This window comes from Onychomys torridus, chromosome X, assembly GCF_903995425.1.
Source record: "Onychomys torridus chromosome X, mOncTor1.1, whole genome shotgun sequence".
NCBI classification, from domain to species: Eukaryota; Metazoa; Chordata; class Mammalia; order Rodentia; family Cricetidae; genus Onychomys; species Onychomys torridus.
In genome coordinates, this window is record NC_050466.1 from 96824385 (window position 1) to 96844093 (window position 19709).

Consider the following 19709-nt stretch of genomic DNA (forward strand, 5'->3'; position numbering starts at 1 on the left):
ACAATTTGCATGATTTCTTGAGGGTGAAATTTAGAAAAAAGCAACAGAGTACTCAGGAAAGTACAACTCTGCTTATGTAAAGATAGTAATAAGCCACTGACAGAGAAAATATGCTACACCAATAGAAAGCTAAGAAGGCAGAAGCCCGCTCTTTAATAGAAGCTTTGCTTCTTTGCTGATGTTGTAATCAAGAATATATCTAAAATTAATCCACAGGAAAGAATACAATGATCTATTTGAAAAACAAATTTCAGGTGAAAAAAAAGTGATATTGTAGGAAACTTAGTATTTGTCAGAGTCACAAATGAGCTATACTTACTGAACACTGTAACACTGGAAAGAGCTATCAGGATATTCTGGCTGAAAAGGTTGCTGACTTTCCACAGTTCCAAACCACCAGGCATCATCTATTATACTGCGGAATCTATCACCTATAAGTAATTAAAATAATTAAAACAAAATGAGCTCTGTTCCCACTCAAATGCTTACATAGCTTTGAATACAGAAGCAGCTTGTGTTTAGCGTTTTCACATACAACTATGGTAAATTTGATAAATCGGGTATAGTAAGAGATTAGAAGTTGTATGATGTAATAAAACAACAATTAAAAATTATTTAATAAAAGGCTGGGCAGTGGTGGTGGCGTACGCCTTTAATCCCAGCACTCGGGAGGCAGAGCCAGGCGGATTTCTGTGAGTTCAAGGCCAGCCTGGGCTACCAAGTGAGTTCCAGGAAAATGGCAAAGCTACACAGAGAAACCCTATCTTAAAAAACCAAAAAAAGCTTGTGATATGGTTTTTCTCTTAAAGTAGTCTATTGTATTATAGTCACCCTTTCTTTTTGTGATTATGTGAGCTGGTACATTGAGATGAACTGTGGTGAACAATGTAGGCATATTAAGTACTGAAAGTAAAGGTGGGTTCAGCATGTTTGCCGGAGAAACCGGCATCCCAGGTAAGAAGGAATGTGACGGTGCAAGAATTCATTATAGTATTCAGAGTGAGGAACAAAATGTTTTGAGTTATTATTTTTGATATTTTCCATTTTATGTCTTTAAATTACAACTGGAAATAGGCAAATAAAACCATGTAGTGTGAAATGAGGTACAAGGGTGAACCCTTTGTTAAAAAAAAAATCAAAGTTACTTGACATTATGTTTAAATTTTTTGTTTTCCTTATAAATTTGACTTCTTTGTTCAGTTAAATCTTAAACTAATTTCCTTTTGTTAAACCAGGGTTAATACTGTACTTCAAGCTTAGTAATTATGAGTGACAATTTATACTTACCAATCTGCCAGTTCCTTTCTTTGGCTTCATTATAAAACTGATGTAACACAAGGAAATCAATGACATCTGGCATGTCATGATACCTACATAGAAAATAAAGCACAGTAGCATTTAATACTGTAATACAATAGTATTTATCACTTGCTCCATTTCCAAGGACAAATATTTGACAAAGAGGTCATTAAGAAAAATTTTTGTAAACTCCATGGTCTCAGAAATGCCTTTACTTAAATAATAAAAAGATATCAATAAAGGCTTTAAAAATTTAATATGAAGATCTTCATCAAAATTTTTAAAAAATGGATCAGCAGGTGTGGTGGCACACACCATTAACCTTGGCACTTGGGAAGCAGAGGCAGGTGGATCTCAAAACTTCAAGACTAGCAAGGGCTACAAAATGAGATCCTGCCTCAAAAAAATGGGTATATATTTTTTTCATTCCCTTCAATTTTATATTTAAATCCCACAAATAGCTATTTACTTATTCCTATTATTATTATTAACAAAAACAACACCAACTACTATGTTTCAAACATACTATATGAACATCTGTCTGATTTCCTACAACTCTAAAGAAAGTGTCAGCATTTAGGCATGTCCATTTTACATAAGCAGATTCAGTAACTTGCTTTGCTCATGGATAGTTCACCCATTCTTATCATACATTATACAGAGCAACAAACCAAGAACTAAACTCAGATCTTTGGAATCCAAACTACATAAAAGTGCTATAGTATTTCCCTTCCCATTGCTTTTGAGTTCTGAATTGAATATTAAATACATTAGCAACAATGTATTAAAAGTCATACAAACAAACATAGAATCAGAAATAGCTACTTACTTAATAGAAAAAGACTCTCCAGTCATTTTGCCTGAAATGGGGTCCAAAAACGCAAGTTTCAAGCAGCATAGCGTGGGTGGTCCAACCTCATATTTGATTCCTACAATCTTAACAAATTCTTGCTCCTATTCATGGAAACACCGATACATTATTTTTCTATAAATGACTACCTTTCATTAATACATTTCATTATTACCGGAATAATTTAAGAATTCTCTGAATACTAAAATGTTATTTAGTGTCTAATATCATAACAGTTGCAATTATGAAGTTTTATTTTATTATTTTTTTCATTTTTAATGAAAATTTAATTCACTACTTCCTCTCCTTTTCCTTCTTCCCTAAGCCCCTCCCAACCCCCCCCCCCCAAACTGCTGGCCCCTTTCTTTATTAATGTTAAATATATACAAATAAAAAACTATAACTTGTTGAATCAAAAAAGTGACTATTCATCAAATGGTAGGAACTACATTAAGCTGAACCTTAATATTGAACAGTAAGGCTGCTGAGGTGACTTAGTGAGTACGAATGCTTGCTCTGAGGGCCTGACAACCTCAGGTCATCCCCAGAAACAACAATGTGTGTGGAAACCAACTTGTAAAAGGTATCCTGTAACTTCCACATGTGAACCCTAGCAGATGAATATCTGTACACACATGCATATGCAATATGAAACCCCATACAAATAACAACCAAAAGAGATGGGTGGTGGTAGTGCATGCCTTTAATTCTAGAACTCAAGAGGCAAAGGCAGTTTAAGGCCAGTATGGTCTATATAGAGCAAGTTCCAGGACAGTCAGGGCTACACAGAGAAACCCTGTCTCGAAACAAAAACAAAAAGAATACTAAAAAGGTTGATACTTAAGTCAGGGCTATAAACAAGTCTAACTAGGAAAATCTTTAAGGAAGCTTTCCAGAACTTAAGTAATACCCTTAGTTCTATAGGTCATGGGTACACATCAGTCAAATATTTTTAAAAAGCGAACTTCTGACATTCTAGAAGATGCATTCTCACATCACCCTGTTCCTCTGGCTCTTAGAATTGTTCCACCACCCCACCCCCCGTCCCCTCTTTTTCAATGACTCTGGAGCTTTGGTGCAAGAATTGTGTTTTGGATGTATCAGTTGTGACTAGGTTCCAAAACTTTGCATTTTAGACAAAACAGACATGCTAACTTGGGAGGGGTAAAGCTCAACAGCCCTCAACCCTGGAAAAAGAACTACAGGCAATTAAGAGTGGGAGAAATAGTCTTCTCCAGGGAAGAGCACACCAATTATGTGCACATAGGATACCGCTAATTCCAAATGGTCAGCCCTGAAATATACACATATAACATACAAACTGAGCAGATTGTATATACAAATTATATATATATATATTTTCATAGCAACTAAAAAAGGGGGTCAGGAATTTGAAAGAGAGCAAGGGGGTAGACAGCAGGCTTTGACAAGAAGAGAAGGGAAAATGATGTAATTATATTATAATCTCAAAAATTAGAAAAATTACAAAAAAAAAAACTTCATGGGGACTGTGATACTATCTAGTTAAAAAACACCCACTATTGGCAAAATTAATAAATAATCATACAGATTTATATGTACATGTAATTGAGATGACAGATTTTTAGACAGAGCATTATGTCACAATCTTACAGTTTATTGATCACATTTGAGAAATAAGAAAAAGACTAATCTTCCTAGATATAGTATAGACAGCTAGAGATGAAATTCTTATATCTTACACATATTATCCCTGAATAGTTTCCTAGAACCACAGAGCTGTCATTAGAAATAAGACATTATATCTTACCCATTACCTAGGTTCTACAAGAATAATCAATTCTCATCTGATTCTAAATAGATGAGCAGGCAATAGAGATGATCATATAAAGATGATTTGACAGGATATTTTAACCCCTTAAAACATTAATATTTTATTTGCAAACGTCTAAAAATATACATGAATATCCAGATTTTTCTCTTTTATCTTCAAGATAAATAAACAGCAACTCTTAATTTTCTGTACAAAATCATAGTAAAACTGCCGTTTGTTTTCCTCTAAGTCAGAAACAAAGAATAAAACTCAAATAGGAATACATACTTATGCCTGCCTATACATATTTTATGTATGAGAAAGAATAAATTCATATTAACTGACAAAATTCCTCAATAAAAATAACGGTTTTAGTTGATGTTATAAAGCAATGTGAGTATTATATCCACAGAGATGATCCCACAGAATACAAGTCTTTAAGTTTCTTGTGGTTTATGATATTTAACCTGTCTCAAAACTACCAGAACCTTGAGAATGTCTGTAGTACACACAGTTTCCTCTGGAATGTACTCAATTGCTGATAGGGAAACTATTCAAACTAAGGAATGTCTGCTTTTCTGTAGTTGAGAAACGGTAAAAACAAGAGGACCCAAAGCTTACAGAAAAGTAGGGCAAATAAGATAACACACAGCATAAGAACTGTTTAATGATTTATTTTATGAGAATGATTGCTTTGCTTGCACGTATGTACGAATGAATACCATGTGAGTGGCCGGTGCCTGTGGAGGCCAGAAGAGAACATAAGATCACCTGGAACTGTAGATATGGAGGGTTAGGAGTCGTTATTTGGGTGCTGGGAACTGAATCCTGGTCCTCAGCAAGTGCTCCTAACCACTAAGCCATCTCTCTAGCCCCATAAAATGTTTTTCTTAATATTGTCCCAGTTTGTTTTCTCTGATACTGAGTCTCACTCTATAGCCTAGGAAGGTTTGGAATTCACCATGTAGTCCATGCTGTTTCAGCTTCCCAAGAACTGTGATCATCGATATAAATCACTATACCCTAGCATACAGATTTTAAGAACTATATATTATCCAGTCTACAAAATACCATGCATCAATTAATTTTGCAAATACAATACCATCAAAATACCCATGAAACTGAGAAGAAAAAAAAAGCTTAACGCAACTTAATCCCCAAACCCTCTAATTATATTCTAGTCCATTAGGCAAACTCACCCTGAGATCCATTTTGTTCCATGGCTGTTTTTGTAAATTAACACTATATATTTTTGATTTCCTTACAGCTCTCACATAAGCTTCGTGTCCTTGCCTAAAATAAATAAGCTAAAACAGAAAACAATGTATTACACAATCATATTTATTTTAACTCTACACTTTCCAATATATACTGTCTAAATATCCTCTTCCACATAAAATAATTACAATTTTTAAAAAACTTTTCCTGGTCAAATGAAGTTCATTCAACACTCATGTCTATCTAACCCTGTGCAAAGTTTCACAATGCATAAATAATATATGCAGTTTTTTTCTCCCAAGCAGCTGCAAAAGTCAACTGAAGAAAAGAGAGGTATATGAGAGGGGGAAAAGAGGTTTCAAGGTTGGAGGAGGGGAGGGCAACAGAACACCTGTGACATTAAAGTAGAACGGCCTAAAAGTGGAAGGGTACAGAAGGAGAACTGGGGCACGAAGATGTAGGCCATGAAGAGTGGGGGAATCAACCCAACCAAGCATTCATGAAAGTGCCATAGGGAAAGCTATTACATTCAATGATAATTTAAATTGTAGATATTTAGAATGCTACTTATAAGCTTAAACAATTCTTGGAAATGCAACCAGTTTTGTGTACATCCATGATTTTTTTCCTTCAGTGTGAAGCGCCTGGAAAACAGTATTGATATGAAGACAAATTGACAGTGTTTTGTTGTTGCAAGAGATTATGTCAGCACTAGCTGAGCACAGAAGGAATTCAAGGTAAGACATTTCAATTTCTTAAAAGATAGTATTTACTACTATTGCCTACATTTATTGAGGAAAGTTTCTTTTCCTCTGTGATTTCAGAATGTTGACAAATATAAACAAATAGAACTCTGTGAGTTCGAGGCCAGCCTGGTCTACAGAGCGAGATCCAGGAAAGGCACAAAGCTACACAGAGAAATCCTGTCTCGAACAACCAAAAAAAAATAAAATAAAATAAAATAAGGTAACATGAAATACCATATTATGAGAGTTTAAAATACACAATGAGGAATGAGCAAGATAACCCAAGGAATTCAATTTCTCATCTTTAGCGGAGTCCTGTAGATCAGTTCTCATAAAATGCTGTGGCTCTGAAAGTTCTGTACCAGTATGCTGTGTTTCTAACATCTAACTATATGCAAATCTCGGCAACTTGATTCTAATTCTCTGCCTGTGGTGATGTACTATGTCCCCCAATATAATTTATCTGAGGATCAGAGGAAAATGCCAGCCACTATACAGAAGTCAGGCAATGGTAACGCACGCCTTTAATCCTTTCACTTGGCAGGCAGGGATCTGTCTGGATCTCTGAGTTTAAAGCCACATTGGGAACAAAGCCAGGCATGGCACAGGCCTTAAATTAAAACACTAGTTAACCATGGAGGTCTGCAGGTCTGTACAGACAGACAGGAAGTAATAGAGCTAGGCAGGAACAGAAGTGATGTAGCTGGACAGAGAGAGCAAATCAAATGGCAGAACAGCAAGGAATATAGGCATGGGTAGACAGGAAGTAGCTCGCTCTTTGGAAGCTGCAGAGATGGTGAGGTGAGGTTAGCTTGTGGCTTTTCCTATTTCCCTGATCTCTCAGGTTTTCACCTCTATATCTGTGTTTTTTAATAAGACCACTTAGCAATTTGTCTACATCTGCCATCTCATTTGTAAATAAGACACACTGTGATATGCCTCAAATAGTTTATACCATGTAGCAATGGCCAAATGGTAATAACAGCTACTCTTTCTATTTGCTCTCATGTAAGAGACTATGCTTCACATACAGTACACTAACCAATCCTCATAGCATTCCTGTAAGACAGAACTCCTACTGTAAGTTATTAATGGAGAAGACAAAAAGGTAGTTTCCAATCATGAATGCTATCAAGTGAGCACATAAAGGAGGCATCAGACTGTGGACACAGCATCGTGGTTAATTTAGGTATGCTGCTGACATTACTATCTGAGAATGAAGGAGCCCTAGGTCCCCTCTGGGCCCTCTTGGTCTTACTGCCACAGTGGTGGCACTTAAGTAAGGCAAGTTCCCTTCTCCTTGCCTTCAATGAAATGCTCCTAAGTTTTCAGTTCTCGCTTCTCAAATACAGGTGAACAGTGTACCCGAACACACAAAGGCACACAGACACTCGCAAACGTGTGTCTGTGACTTTACTTGGAAAATACTATTTTTGGAGATATAATCAATTTAAGAGTAGTGAGTGCATAGCAGATGTATGTACACCCTAAATGATTGTACAGATAAGAAGATAGAAAGCAGGGTGCAGAGAAAATTAGAGGGAAGACTGCCTCATAAATTGAAGTACTGTGGCCACATGTTGACAAACACCAGTGATTCTGAGAACTACCAAAACGTAGTTTTTACCTTTTACCTTTCAAAGTGGCTTGGGAGAATAAATTCCTATTATATAAAGCCAAAAAATACATGAGCATACTCTATCAATCAAAACCTACATAAAGAGTGGGGCAGTGGTGGCACACGCCTTTTGATCTCAGCACTCTGGAGGAAGAGGCAGATGGATCTCTGTTAGTTCGAGGCCAGCCTGGTCTACAGAAAGAGTAACAGTAAGTATAGCCAGGGCTACACAGAGAAATTCTATCTCAAAAAAACCAACCAACCAACCAACCAACAAACAAACAAACAAAACCAAAAAAACCTACATAGAAATTGAAAGTATTTAAATATTAGTAAATAAAAATCATAGGAGTTTAAAATGCAAACTAAGGACATTATTATACACTCATTTTAGTACTCAATATTGACAAAATATATAAGCACAAAGTTCTAGATACTACCATAAGGTATTAAAATGTAGTATTTTCCTTTAAAGGGAAAGTAGTATAACACATACACAATCACACACACAATATAGGTATGAAAACTTGTGGTGATATTTTATTTGTACTGAAATGTGAATTTATTTGTATATTAATAAAGTTGCCTTGGGGTCAGAACAAGCCATAGCAGAAGCTGGGCTGGGCAGTGGTGGTGCACGCCTTTAATCCTAGCACTTGGGAGGCAGAGCTAGGCAGGGATCTCTGTGTGTTCAAAGATACAGCCAACATGGAGACACACGCCTTTAATCTCAATACCAACCATAGAAGACCTCTGTTCAGACAGGCAGTGACGAGGAGGTCACGTGGCTGGGTTTACAACCAATGAAAAGGCAGAACAGAAAGTCTATATAAAAGACAGGACACAGGAAGTAGGTCTCTTGCGGAGAGGAAAGACAGAGCAGCAGTCAAGGGTAAGGTTTTCAGCTCTCAGCTATTGCTCTGACCTCTTGGCTTTTAATTCTGCAACTGGCTTTGTGTTTCTTATTTAATAAGACGGTTACATCTCCAAAAACCCATACAGAAAGAGGTACAGGCAAGCCAGAATTTGGCATTTGAATTAGACCTTTAAGAAGAAGCATTTTGAAAAGCAATCACTTGTCAGTAGGGTTATTCTAAGCAAAATAACAAGGGCTTAACAGCTAGACAAAGTAGTAAGTAATGCTGTACTTAAGAAACACATTACATGAACAGTGCATTTGTGCCTTTATGAGCTCTTTTAAAAAACATTCTCAAATTGCTATTCAATTTCAGGATTCACTACAATAGTTTCTCCATTCCCCCAAAGAACTGTCATAGCCTAATACATAAGCTTGAAGCATATGATGTAATCAGTTTAATAAAACACAAGGACAGTGATTCCATCAAAGCATGGACTGACAGACATGGTCATGAAGTGGAAAGAAGGGTCTCATCAGACTTTAAAAGTATACAGAGGCTTATTTTCTTCTGTGAAGTCCTCTACAATTAATTCAACTTTACCACAGACCTCATGTCTCCAAATAGGCATTAAATATAAATACAATATAATATAATAAATTATCATTTCAGTTGTCAAAAATTTTAAGGCTTTTTAAATGTTTTATAATATAGCATTAATCATCAGAAGCATATTAGCATAGTAATGTAAACAAGAAATAACCAAAAGTCCAACATACACCAAAAAGAAACATTTTAAAAATAATCCCTAAACAAAATAAGCAAAGGCGAGCTTATTCATAATGTTATTTGATAGTTGTCTCTGCTACAAGATCTCTTTAAGAGAAAATTTGGCCAAATTTGTATTTGGTCTCATTATTTACTTGGTTTTCTTTTTCTGTCACTTATTGAAATGACAGTTTCACATTCCTACAATTAATTCTGAATTAAAAATGGTGTGCAGGGGCTGAGAGTACAACAGAATGGTACAACTGCCTAGTATGTATCAGCCCTGGGTTCAATCCCCAGCACACACAAAATATTTGGGCTTAAATATTTGGTCAGTCAATCCATCAGACAAAACAGTCTAACTAGAGAAAGGACATTCCAAGGTACCCATAATTTCACTAAGATACTAAAAGTTTCTTTTGGGTAATATTATATTAGCTTTTTCTATGCCTAACTATAAATGAGTATCTGCATTTATTCAATCACAAATTCAGTAATTATTCTTTAGCTCAGGGATTCAACTCTTTGATCTTGCAATGTAATATTATATACAAATGGGTTGCACCACGTTCATAAATATTCTGGATTGGACATACCTGCTTTAAAATATTTTCTATCAGGATGAATTTTTTAAACAATATTAGTTCTTGAATGAGGGCTCAAAGTACCACTCATTTCTACAAAATGACATTAAAATCAACAGTTTTCATAACTTTATAAACCAATCATGAATAAATTTAACTCCATGTTAACCTAGCATCTACTATGTTGACTCCATAATATCAGAGCCTTACGAAGGATGCAAAATTAATTACATTGAGTCACGTCCCTCAAGAAATACACAGTTGACCAAAGACACAAAGAGTACATATATAGTTACAAGAGAATTACAATATGAATTTCCTGGAGCCGGCAAGATGGTTCAGTCATTAAAAGCACTTGCTGTGCAAGTTGTCTGACCTGCGTTGAATTCCTGGAACCCATGTAAAAGGCAGAAAAAGAAACGATTCTACAGAGCCGTCCTCTACTTCCGTTTGTGCTCTGTAGCTTGTGTTCCCCTCAACTATGCACGTATATTCAATAATAAATCAGGTCAAAAATAAAATCAATATAAGATACCAAGATTGAATAATGTTAATTGTTGTTTTGGTTTTTTGAGACAGAGTTTCTCTCTGTAACAGTCCTGACTGTCCTGGGACGCATTCTGTAGATCAGGCTGTCTTCAAACTCACAGAGATCTGCCTGCCTCTGCTTCCCAAGTGCTGGGATTAAAGGCATGTGCCACAACTGCATGGCAATGTTAATTGTTTCTTTTTTTTAAAAAAAAATGTTATTGTTTGTTTATTTTAGTTTATGTGCCTGCATGAATGTCTGTGCACCATGTGTATGACTGGTGCCCACCATGGCCAAAAGAGGGCATTAGATTCTTTGGAACTGGAGTCACAGACAGTTGTGAGCTGCCATGTGGGTTGCTGGGAATCGAACCTAGGTCCTCTGGAAGAAAGTCAATGTTCTTAACTGCTGAGCCATCTCTCAAGCCCACTCTCAAGCCCAGTAGGGTTCTTGAAGCAAAAGGATTTTTATTGGGCAACAAGTACCTCATCTCCCATCTGTGGTACGAATGGAGAACGCCGTGGTATGGTATCCAAGATCCACTGAGGGGCAAACCATTCTTCATTGGGTTCGCCTGCCATAGAAACAAGTCCCCCTTTCTGAAACAAAACAATTTAAAAAACCCAATTAAAATATTTATACCAATAGTTCTAAGTACAAACTCATGAATGGTAGTATGAAAAACACAGGAAAAAATTATTTAAAATAGTTTAATTCACATTAAAATACATACTTTTTAAACATATCTAGGAACGGATCCCAGATAATAGCTTGACATTATATTACCATCTAAAAATAACACATTTTTTCTCTTCATGTTTCTAGACCACATTAACTCAAACAATAGTAATACAATAGTGACTATTAAGAATATAAGATGGAGGGTTGGGGATTTAGCTCAGTGGTAGAGTGCTTGCCAAGCAAGCATAAGGCCCTGGGTTCGATCCTCAGCTCAAAAAAAAAAAAATAAGATGGAGCAGATATTGCAAGTCTGTAATTCCAGATATTTAGGAAGCTGGGACAGAAAAATGTGCACGTCCAGCCTGAACAACTTGGGATTCTGTCTAAAAAATTAAAAAGTACACAAAAGAGCTGGTATATATACCTCAGTGGTAGTGTGTGAAGCAGTAGGTTCAAACCCTAGTATTAGTATTTATGAATACTAATAGAATTACTATATTAGTTTATTAATGTCTTTTAAATTTCGTATAAGAAGAATATGCAGAGCTCATGTTAATGGAACCAGCCATTTTCCATTTAGATACACAGATTTTTTTGATGTTCTAGTTCTAGAGAACACCAATTCTTTTAAAATAGGAAGTATAGAAACAGTATGTTCTTGTCACAACATTAACATGTAAACTTAAACTATCAAATTCAAAGAACTGTGTAGATTCAAGTATTATGTCCCGTAAACGAAATTATGGTGGTGGAAAGGAAGAATAATGGGGTAAAATAAAATACAAATTCATCAAACTCATCTATTCCATGAGTGAAATGTATACAGGAATACAAATTTATAATTGGGTAATGACAAGAATAATCATTTTATATTATTAATGGCTTATTCTTGTGGAACTTTGCTACATTTTAACAAGCAATTGTCAATGTTTTAGTTTAATAACATATTATAATGATGACATTTAACTGTTACCTTTGATAATAAGAAATTAAAAAATAATTCTTTCAAGTCAATTAAAATTTTATTTAATTGGCTTCTAAGACAATGTAGTTTTTAGAGAAAAAGCACATGTCACTATTAAATATTCAAATATCAAAGGCAAAAAAGAAAACTAAGGCAAAGATAAACTATTTATATATTACAAACCTTCTTTCTAGTCTGTTTAGGTTTCTTCTGCCTATCTTCCAATGACTTCACATTTTCATCTTCAGAGCTGCTGTATATTTTCTGTGTTGCCTGTCTCGTTTGTCTTTTGGGAGGCTGCAAATTTATCCCAGCATCTGCTGTCCAATCAGAATATTCACTTGATGAATCACTGTAAATAAATCAAAATGATAATGGAAAAGCGATCATTTTGTTATTGAAGAGCACTTACATGACAAGGACTGAAAAAAAGTAAGAAAATACAGAATTTTGATCACTATTTTATTTTAATCAAATGCTTCTTGAATACAAACACTTAATTTACTATAACAAGATTTAAAATCCCTGTTGGAAACACAAAACAGCCTAAAAATAAACATGAATCAATCCTATTGCTGAAATGATGAAAGAGATAGTTTTAAAACTGAAATAGAAGTTGGGAATGCTGCTGCATGCCTTTAATCCCAAAGGCAGGCAGGATTGCTGTGAGTTTGAGGCCAGCTTAGTTTACAAAGTTGAGTTCATGGACAGCCAGAGTTACATAATAATGCTCTATCTCAAAAGACCAAAACCTGAAATAATTATATAAAACTGCAAAGAAGCAGAATCATAAATTTTAAAAGAAGCTTATTTTATACATAAAGGAAGCCAGGCAGTGGTGGCACATGCCTTTAGTCCCAGCACTTGGCGAGCAGAGGCAGGCGGATCTCTGTGAGTTCGAGGCTAGCCTGAGCTACCAAATGAGTTCCAGGAAAGGCACAAAGCTACACAGAGAAACCCTGTCTTGAAAAACAAAAAAAAAATATTAAAAAAAAATAAAGGAAATAAACCTCTATAGTTATATCCAGAGAAAGTACTGGAGTCATGAAGAAATAAATGGTAGGTAGGTTTGAAATCCAGAACTTAAAATCAATTACATGATATTATTTTATCTATGGCTTTATCAAATTCCTACGAAATCGTAACTTCATATTGAATGCTGAATAATTTGGGGTCAATTAAAAGTACCTGGAGGAACTTTCACTTTGCCACTCAATCACAGGGTCTTCCACAGAAGCATCACTTGTACCAATAGTTTCATCTTCCTAGAGTAAAGAGACAGCAATTCAGATATATGTTCGGAGCAGCTAGTGTAATATAGAAAAAACTATTTGATTTATAACATTTCTTTACATCATCAAACATTCTACTTCAAATGCACATAATTATTTTCAACATAGATCTCAAATTTACAAATAAACATACTGGCTATGTTACAACATCTGGCATTATACTATTTATTGATATAAAACATTTTTATTTCTTAAAAAAAACTTTAAATCTCAAAATACTTATAGCCTTCTTAAATACTAAAAAAAGTTTTAAAAGTATTATGTGAGTATACTTTTAAGGTCAAGATATTCATGGAGGAAAGGGGAAATAAAATTACTTTAAGAACCATGAATAGCTGAAGAAAGAAAGTACTACATAATGTCAATGTGCAGTAAAACTCTCATGCACCTAAAAAATAGCTGTAAAAAGAACAATAGGATTGGGGAACAGAGGGAACAAGAAAAGAACTGCCATACTTTTTGTTCACTGGCATGATAGCTCTGAGATAAATCAAGACTCAATGATTTCCAGAATAGGTAGTTGGTAATAAAATAAAAAAAAATGGATGTACAAGCCAATTACAGAGTGAATCACTTCTGCGACTGTTTGCCTTATGTCTAGTATTTAGGTCTTATTTCTTTGCATTTCTAGGAAGATTTCCTGTCACTATCTTATCTCACTGTCACGGAGACAAACTTTTTCTGGCAAATGCTATACTCTTGCCAAGTTAGTATCTTAGGTAGAAGTTAGGATTTAGGTAGAAGTTGGGAAAGACAATCAAAAGGACTAAATGGGATACCCAAATCCATGTAAGCGCCTTATTAATGAGTAAACCTCTTAATTTCCTATTCAAGTGACTTTCAAAAGTAAGCTTAAATGAATGGTACAAAAGAGAAAACTACAAAATTTTCATTCAATAAGTAATAGCAGCTCTAACTAACCTCTGAGGAGCTATCTGAATCTTCTTGTACACCTGAAGTTTGAGATGATGCCTGTGAGTTATGCTCTATGTTGGACCGCGTTAAGTAAGTATGCTGACGCTTGCGCTGTGTTCTCCGTAAAGACCGTCCACAGCTGGGCTGATAATCATTCTGTAAACGAGAAGGAAAATGCATTTTAAAAGAAGAAATACAAAAGTGAATACCTAGGCTGCAAGAATTTGCCCCTTTAGAGTTTATAGGTGGTATGTTATTCACAATTATCATAGGAGGAATAAATAACCATGTTATATTTAATGTAATCTTTAAATGTACTTTATTTATTTAAAAGAAATATAAGAACGTCTGTTAAAGCATTAACATGACTAATTAGATTTAATCATTTATAATTCTTTCATTCCAGATTAGCATTCTTAAGATTTTTAAGGATTCTTTAAGATCTTTAAGTCAATTGAACACAGCTTTACATGGTTGTGCACACTTGTAACCCCAGCACTTGGGAAACTGAACCAGAAGGACTACACTAAGTTCATGGCCAGCCGGGGCTACAGAGTGAGACCCTGACTGTATTTATTTTTCATTTCATGCGCATGGGTGTTTTACCTCCATGCATGTTTGTATCTCAAATGCATGCCTTGTGCCCATGGAAGCCACAAAGAGCATTCATTGGTTGCCCTCAAATGGACGTTACAGATGATTGTGAGCGTGAGCACAAGGAATCAAACATGGGCACTCTAGAAGAGCCGCCAGTGCTCTTAACTATTGAGCCATCTCTCTGGCCCCAGAAAAATAATTTTTAGAAGCAATTTAACACATTTTCCTTGTAGAAAGATGCCCGGAGAGAATCAATAGACATAAAATAAACTTTAGATTATATAAGTATAAAAGATGAAAGACTCAAAACAATCCACATATAAAAAGTATTCAAATCAGATATGTGGCATATACTTATACTGCCCAAACCTGTGAATGGAGGTAGGAGTTTGAAGTAAGAAGATATGGACTTCAGGAGTCCAAGGTCATTTTCAACTACAATGTTCAAGGCAAACCTGGGCTATATGAGACATGGTATCAACAACAATAACAACAAAAATAGTAAGATTCCAGCGAGTTGCAGAGCCCTGCATCACATGCTGTCATCTTTAACCCTGAGCATAAAGCCCTTATAAAGCACTGTCAGATCTTGACTGGCATGATGACACATGCCTGTATTTGCAGCATTCAAGAGTCAAGAGGCAGAAGGAACATTGCGTTCATGATTAGCATGGTCTACATAGTAATTCCTAGGCCAAAAGAGGCTATATAGAAAGACCCTGCCTCAAAAAACAAAACCAAAATGAAAAAAAAATTCAATTTTTGAGCACAGAAATATGCAATTAGATAACAAGCAAGGAACTTAACTTCTTATATCTCATTGGAGTTAGTCCTATTCTTTGTGAACAATGTCAAACAGACAATTTTAGTAACAGGCAGTTCAGCTGATATTCTAACCCAGAGCTGGCAGAAGATCAATTCAGTATACTGGTTTAAAACATACTTAATTAGGGGCCCAGCTTGATGGCACATGCATTTGATCCCAGTGCTCAGAAGTCAGAGACAAAGGCAGGTGAATCTATTTGAGATCAAGGCCAGCCTGGTCTATATAGCAAGGTCTAGGCTAGCCATGTCTTCCAAGCTAGCCAGGGTTACATCAAGAGACCATTAATAAAAGGTACTTAATTTTAACAAATAAAATTTAATATAATATCAACCTTTCTACAATACCTAATATAGATAAGTAGAAAACATTATTGTTGATAATTATCACACAGCAAAGCTACAGCCTTAATGACATTGGGAGGAAGTTTAAAACTCTTATAAACTAGTCTTGAAGGGCCAGTTTCTTTTTCTTATATGTAAATGTTACTATGTTATCCAGAGTGACCTCAAACTCTCATTATCTTTCTACTTCAGCACCCAAATTTTGGGATTAGAGATAAGCACCACCATGTCTGGCTTCTTTCATCTTCAACGTATATAAAAATATCTAAATACTGGCCTCAATATCTAAATGCTTATATAACTAGTCTAAACCCTAGCATTTCCAGATAAACTGACAATTGGTAAATAAGCGAAACAAAAGAAACCATGGGTTAGATTTATATTAGAGATTTAAAAAACTTAAAAAAAAACAACTTACAATATACAAATTTAAAGCAGGTATCAAAATCATGTACAAATATTTTGAGGTATTTATGATAATTACCCCTAATTTTGTTCATTGATATTGAAAAAAATAATTAGAATTCAGAATACATTGCTTAGCTTTCCTTTAAACACTGAAAAATCATCAGTCTCCAATTAGCCATATTCGACAGAGTGGTTGTAACCTGGGAAGAAAGTTTCCATTTGATGCCTTTTGACTGGTGAATGAGGAGTATTAATAAGCTTATTAGGACAAATCCAGTACAGGTATCCCATTCATTGCACAGCAGGGTCTACTGGGAAATGAACCCAGTACATCTCAATGGATTGTTAGATTTTGCTTACATGATTAGGCAGGCTATACATGGGTTTGCAGTAAGGTCAGCAAACTGTAGAGGGTCAGAATGTCTGGCTTCTGTTCCAACTGCTCAACTCTGTCTTTATATATAACACAAAACAACTAAAGGCAAGCTATAATTGAGTATTTGGCTATATTTCAATAAAATGTAATTAACTAAAATAAACAGGATTTCATTCATGAGCTTGTCAACCTCTCATCTAATGGATCTAGCATTTGCTTTACATTGTGACTGATGATCAATAAAAAGTTTAACCATATGAAAATAGTATTTTTATACATATACACTAAAAGACATCCTTTTATTTAAATGTTTCTGTTAATAACCATGCACATGTATGTATGTTTGTATGTATGTATATATAGGTAGGTATGTGTATGGATTTGAGGTTTAATTAGGATCCCTGTAAGCAGATGCCAACTTAAATATCCTCCTGATTGATAATTGTTGCCTTTCAAATAACTTTTATTTGCAAACATTAGATTACAAAGCATGGAAAAAGCAAACTTACTCTTTGGATAGGATAAGATGGCTTTTTCTTCTTTTCGACTGTATAAAGACTAATTTCTAGGTCACCTTTTGCATTTCGACATTCTTCTTGTACCCTAATAAAATATCACAGGTCAAAATAATCAAAAGAATCCAATAGTTTAACCATCAAATCTGAAAACTGAGCAATTTCAAAATATAATATTTATCTCTGTAGTCATTTTAGCTATATACCAAAATGACAATGTTCTGCAATCACCACCATTACCTATTCCTACCAGTTTTCCATCCAAGATAAATTCTGTACCTACTAAGCAGTTACTTCTCATTTCCCCATTCCTCTGGGCTCTGAAAACTTCCGATATCTGTTGTATGTCTATGAATTTGCCTGCTCTAAATATTATTATGTTTAGTGGCGTTCCACAAAATTTGTCCTTTTGTGTATGTCTTCTTTCACCTGGCAAGATAGCTTCAAATTTTATTCACATTTCAGCAGTTACCAGAATGGCTTCATTATGAACTAATAAAATACTATTGTATGATTATCTATTTATTTACTGATTTATTTTTGATTTGTTCCACTACTTGCTCATTTGAATAACATTTCAATGAATATTAGTATGCAAATATCTAATACCCTGCTTCCATGTTTACTTTTTAGTTTTTCGAGACAGGGTTTCTCTGTGTAGCTTTGTGCCTTTCCTGGAGCTCACTTGGTAGCCCAGGCTGGCCTCAAACTCAAAGATCCGCCTGGCTCTGCCTCCCAAGTGCAGGGATTAAAGGTGTGTGCCACCACTGCCTGGCCCCTTGTTTACTTTTAAGTAAGAATTTTTTTTTTAATTTCTCTATTCTAGCAGTTGCAACTCATAAAATTAGATGTCTTTTTTCTTGATTCCTACTTACACCAGAAAGCAGAGGGGGAAATGGAAATTAAATATTTTTTGCTGCTTTTGGGTTATTTTTTTTAAATACTTGGCAAGGTGGTATGGTTAAAAAGAATTTTATATGTTCTCTGTAATAGTTCATATATATATATTATATATACACATATAACATATAAATATACATATAAATATACAACACATATATATAAATATATAACATATATACACATATATAAATATAACACATATATAACCATTTTCTTGTTGTGATTAATTATAATTGTTATTATAATAAAAGGTAGTTTTACAAGTAAGAATAGTGATTCTAGATTTGAAATTATATCAATGAAATCCTTTCACCACTGAAGACCATCTAAACAACATTTTTAAGTACATCTACATTGCATATTCAAACTGCTCCAATACTTAGTTGGTGATCATTTTTCGTGGAGTCACTGTGGAATACACGCTAAATATGCTACTCATGTTCACATATGATCTATTATGAATCCTTTCTGAATAATATATGTATTCTTACCCTAACTTAGATGATAACTTAATGCATTGGCAATAATGCTTCACATCTTCACTATTTCCCAAAGCATTTATCAAAAGCTGGGCACATTTAAGATTATATTTGTGGGTTGGGGATTTAGCTCAGGGTAGAGCATTTGCCTAGCAAGCGCAAGGCCATGGGTTCGATCCCCAGCTCAAAAAAAAAAAAAAAAGATTATATTTGTTACAACATAAACTAATTAGAATTAGTTAATATGGAAAAACTACTACATGATGCAACTAGATTAGAATATCTTGGTTATTAGTCCTATTTAAAATAATTCATTTGTAAACACAGTTTAATTTTCTTCTGAAGGGTACCACATCAACTCACCTACTGACTCCATTATTTAGTTCATTCACCACCACTCTTCGGCTCCAGGCCATGAGGTCTCGTTCAGTGGCCATCTGGCTCCTAGGAGCATTGTTATGCATTTGCCGAACACCTTCAATTTGACCACTACGCCGAAGCCCAATATTTGGGGAAGAAGGTACGTCCATGTTTGGACTACTTAGAGCTAAAGCAAAAGCAAGGAAAAACAGTTTTCTGAACAAAGATACCAGTGTTGGAGATTAGAGCTCTAGATAAACTGTAAATTTCAAAGACAGGATGTCTGGGACTGGCACGGTAACAGTGTTAGATTGCTTGCCTAGGATGTACGAGGCCCTAGATTTGATCCCTACAAGAGACGAGAGGAGGGGAAAAAAACCAAAGAGACTTCTGGAAATATGAAAGTAACTGCTGCCCCCATTCTACATTTTTCTGTGTACTCAATAAATGTTGAAATTTTGTACAATTCCTTTCATTTTTTCAAAGCACTGCTTATCAGACCTCTATTAAATACAGAATACAAAACTATGCCCAAGTATGATCTGAAAGATTCACGTGTATGTATTAATAATAGTTTAAGTTGCACCTTTTAAAAAATTTAAATTCTATCTATCTTTGTTTACATAATTAGGACATTTGTCAGTAAACTAAGTGAGTGTGGAGATGCACATCTGAGATTCTAACTCTTGGAAGCCTGAGGTAGATTATGAGATGTAGGCTCGCCTAGGCTACAGAGTATGCTACTTGTTAAAAATAATATTTCAGAATAAAACTTATAAAACTTTCAAAAC

General features: G+C 34.9%; 1 protein-coding gene across 1 annotated transcript in view; it reads right to left on the reverse strand.

The window, feature by feature from the left end:
* Brwd3 (bromodomain and WD repeat domain containing 3) overlaps window positions 1-19709 on the reverse strand; it is a 108055-nt gene that overhangs the window by 23696 nt on the left and 64650 nt on the right. The window contains exons 19-28 of the mRNA XM_036174419.1: window positions 18922-19105; window positions 17171-17264; window positions 14120-14269; window positions 13095-13171; window positions 12090-12258; window positions 10747-10860; window positions 5141-5248; window positions 2129-2253; window positions 1288-1370; window positions 320-431 (exon numbers count right to left, since the gene is read on the reverse strand). Coding sequence (XP_036030312.1) covers window positions 320-431; window positions 1288-1370; window positions 2129-2253; window positions 5141-5248; window positions 10747-10860; window positions 12090-12258; window positions 13095-13171; window positions 14120-14269; window positions 17171-17264; window positions 18922-19105 — 1216 coding nt within the window. The remainder of the gene's footprint in view (window positions 1-319; window positions 432-1287; window positions 1371-2128; window positions 2254-5140; window positions 5249-10746; window positions 10861-12089; window positions 12259-13094; window positions 13172-14119; window positions 14270-17170; window positions 17265-18921; window positions 19106-19709) is intronic.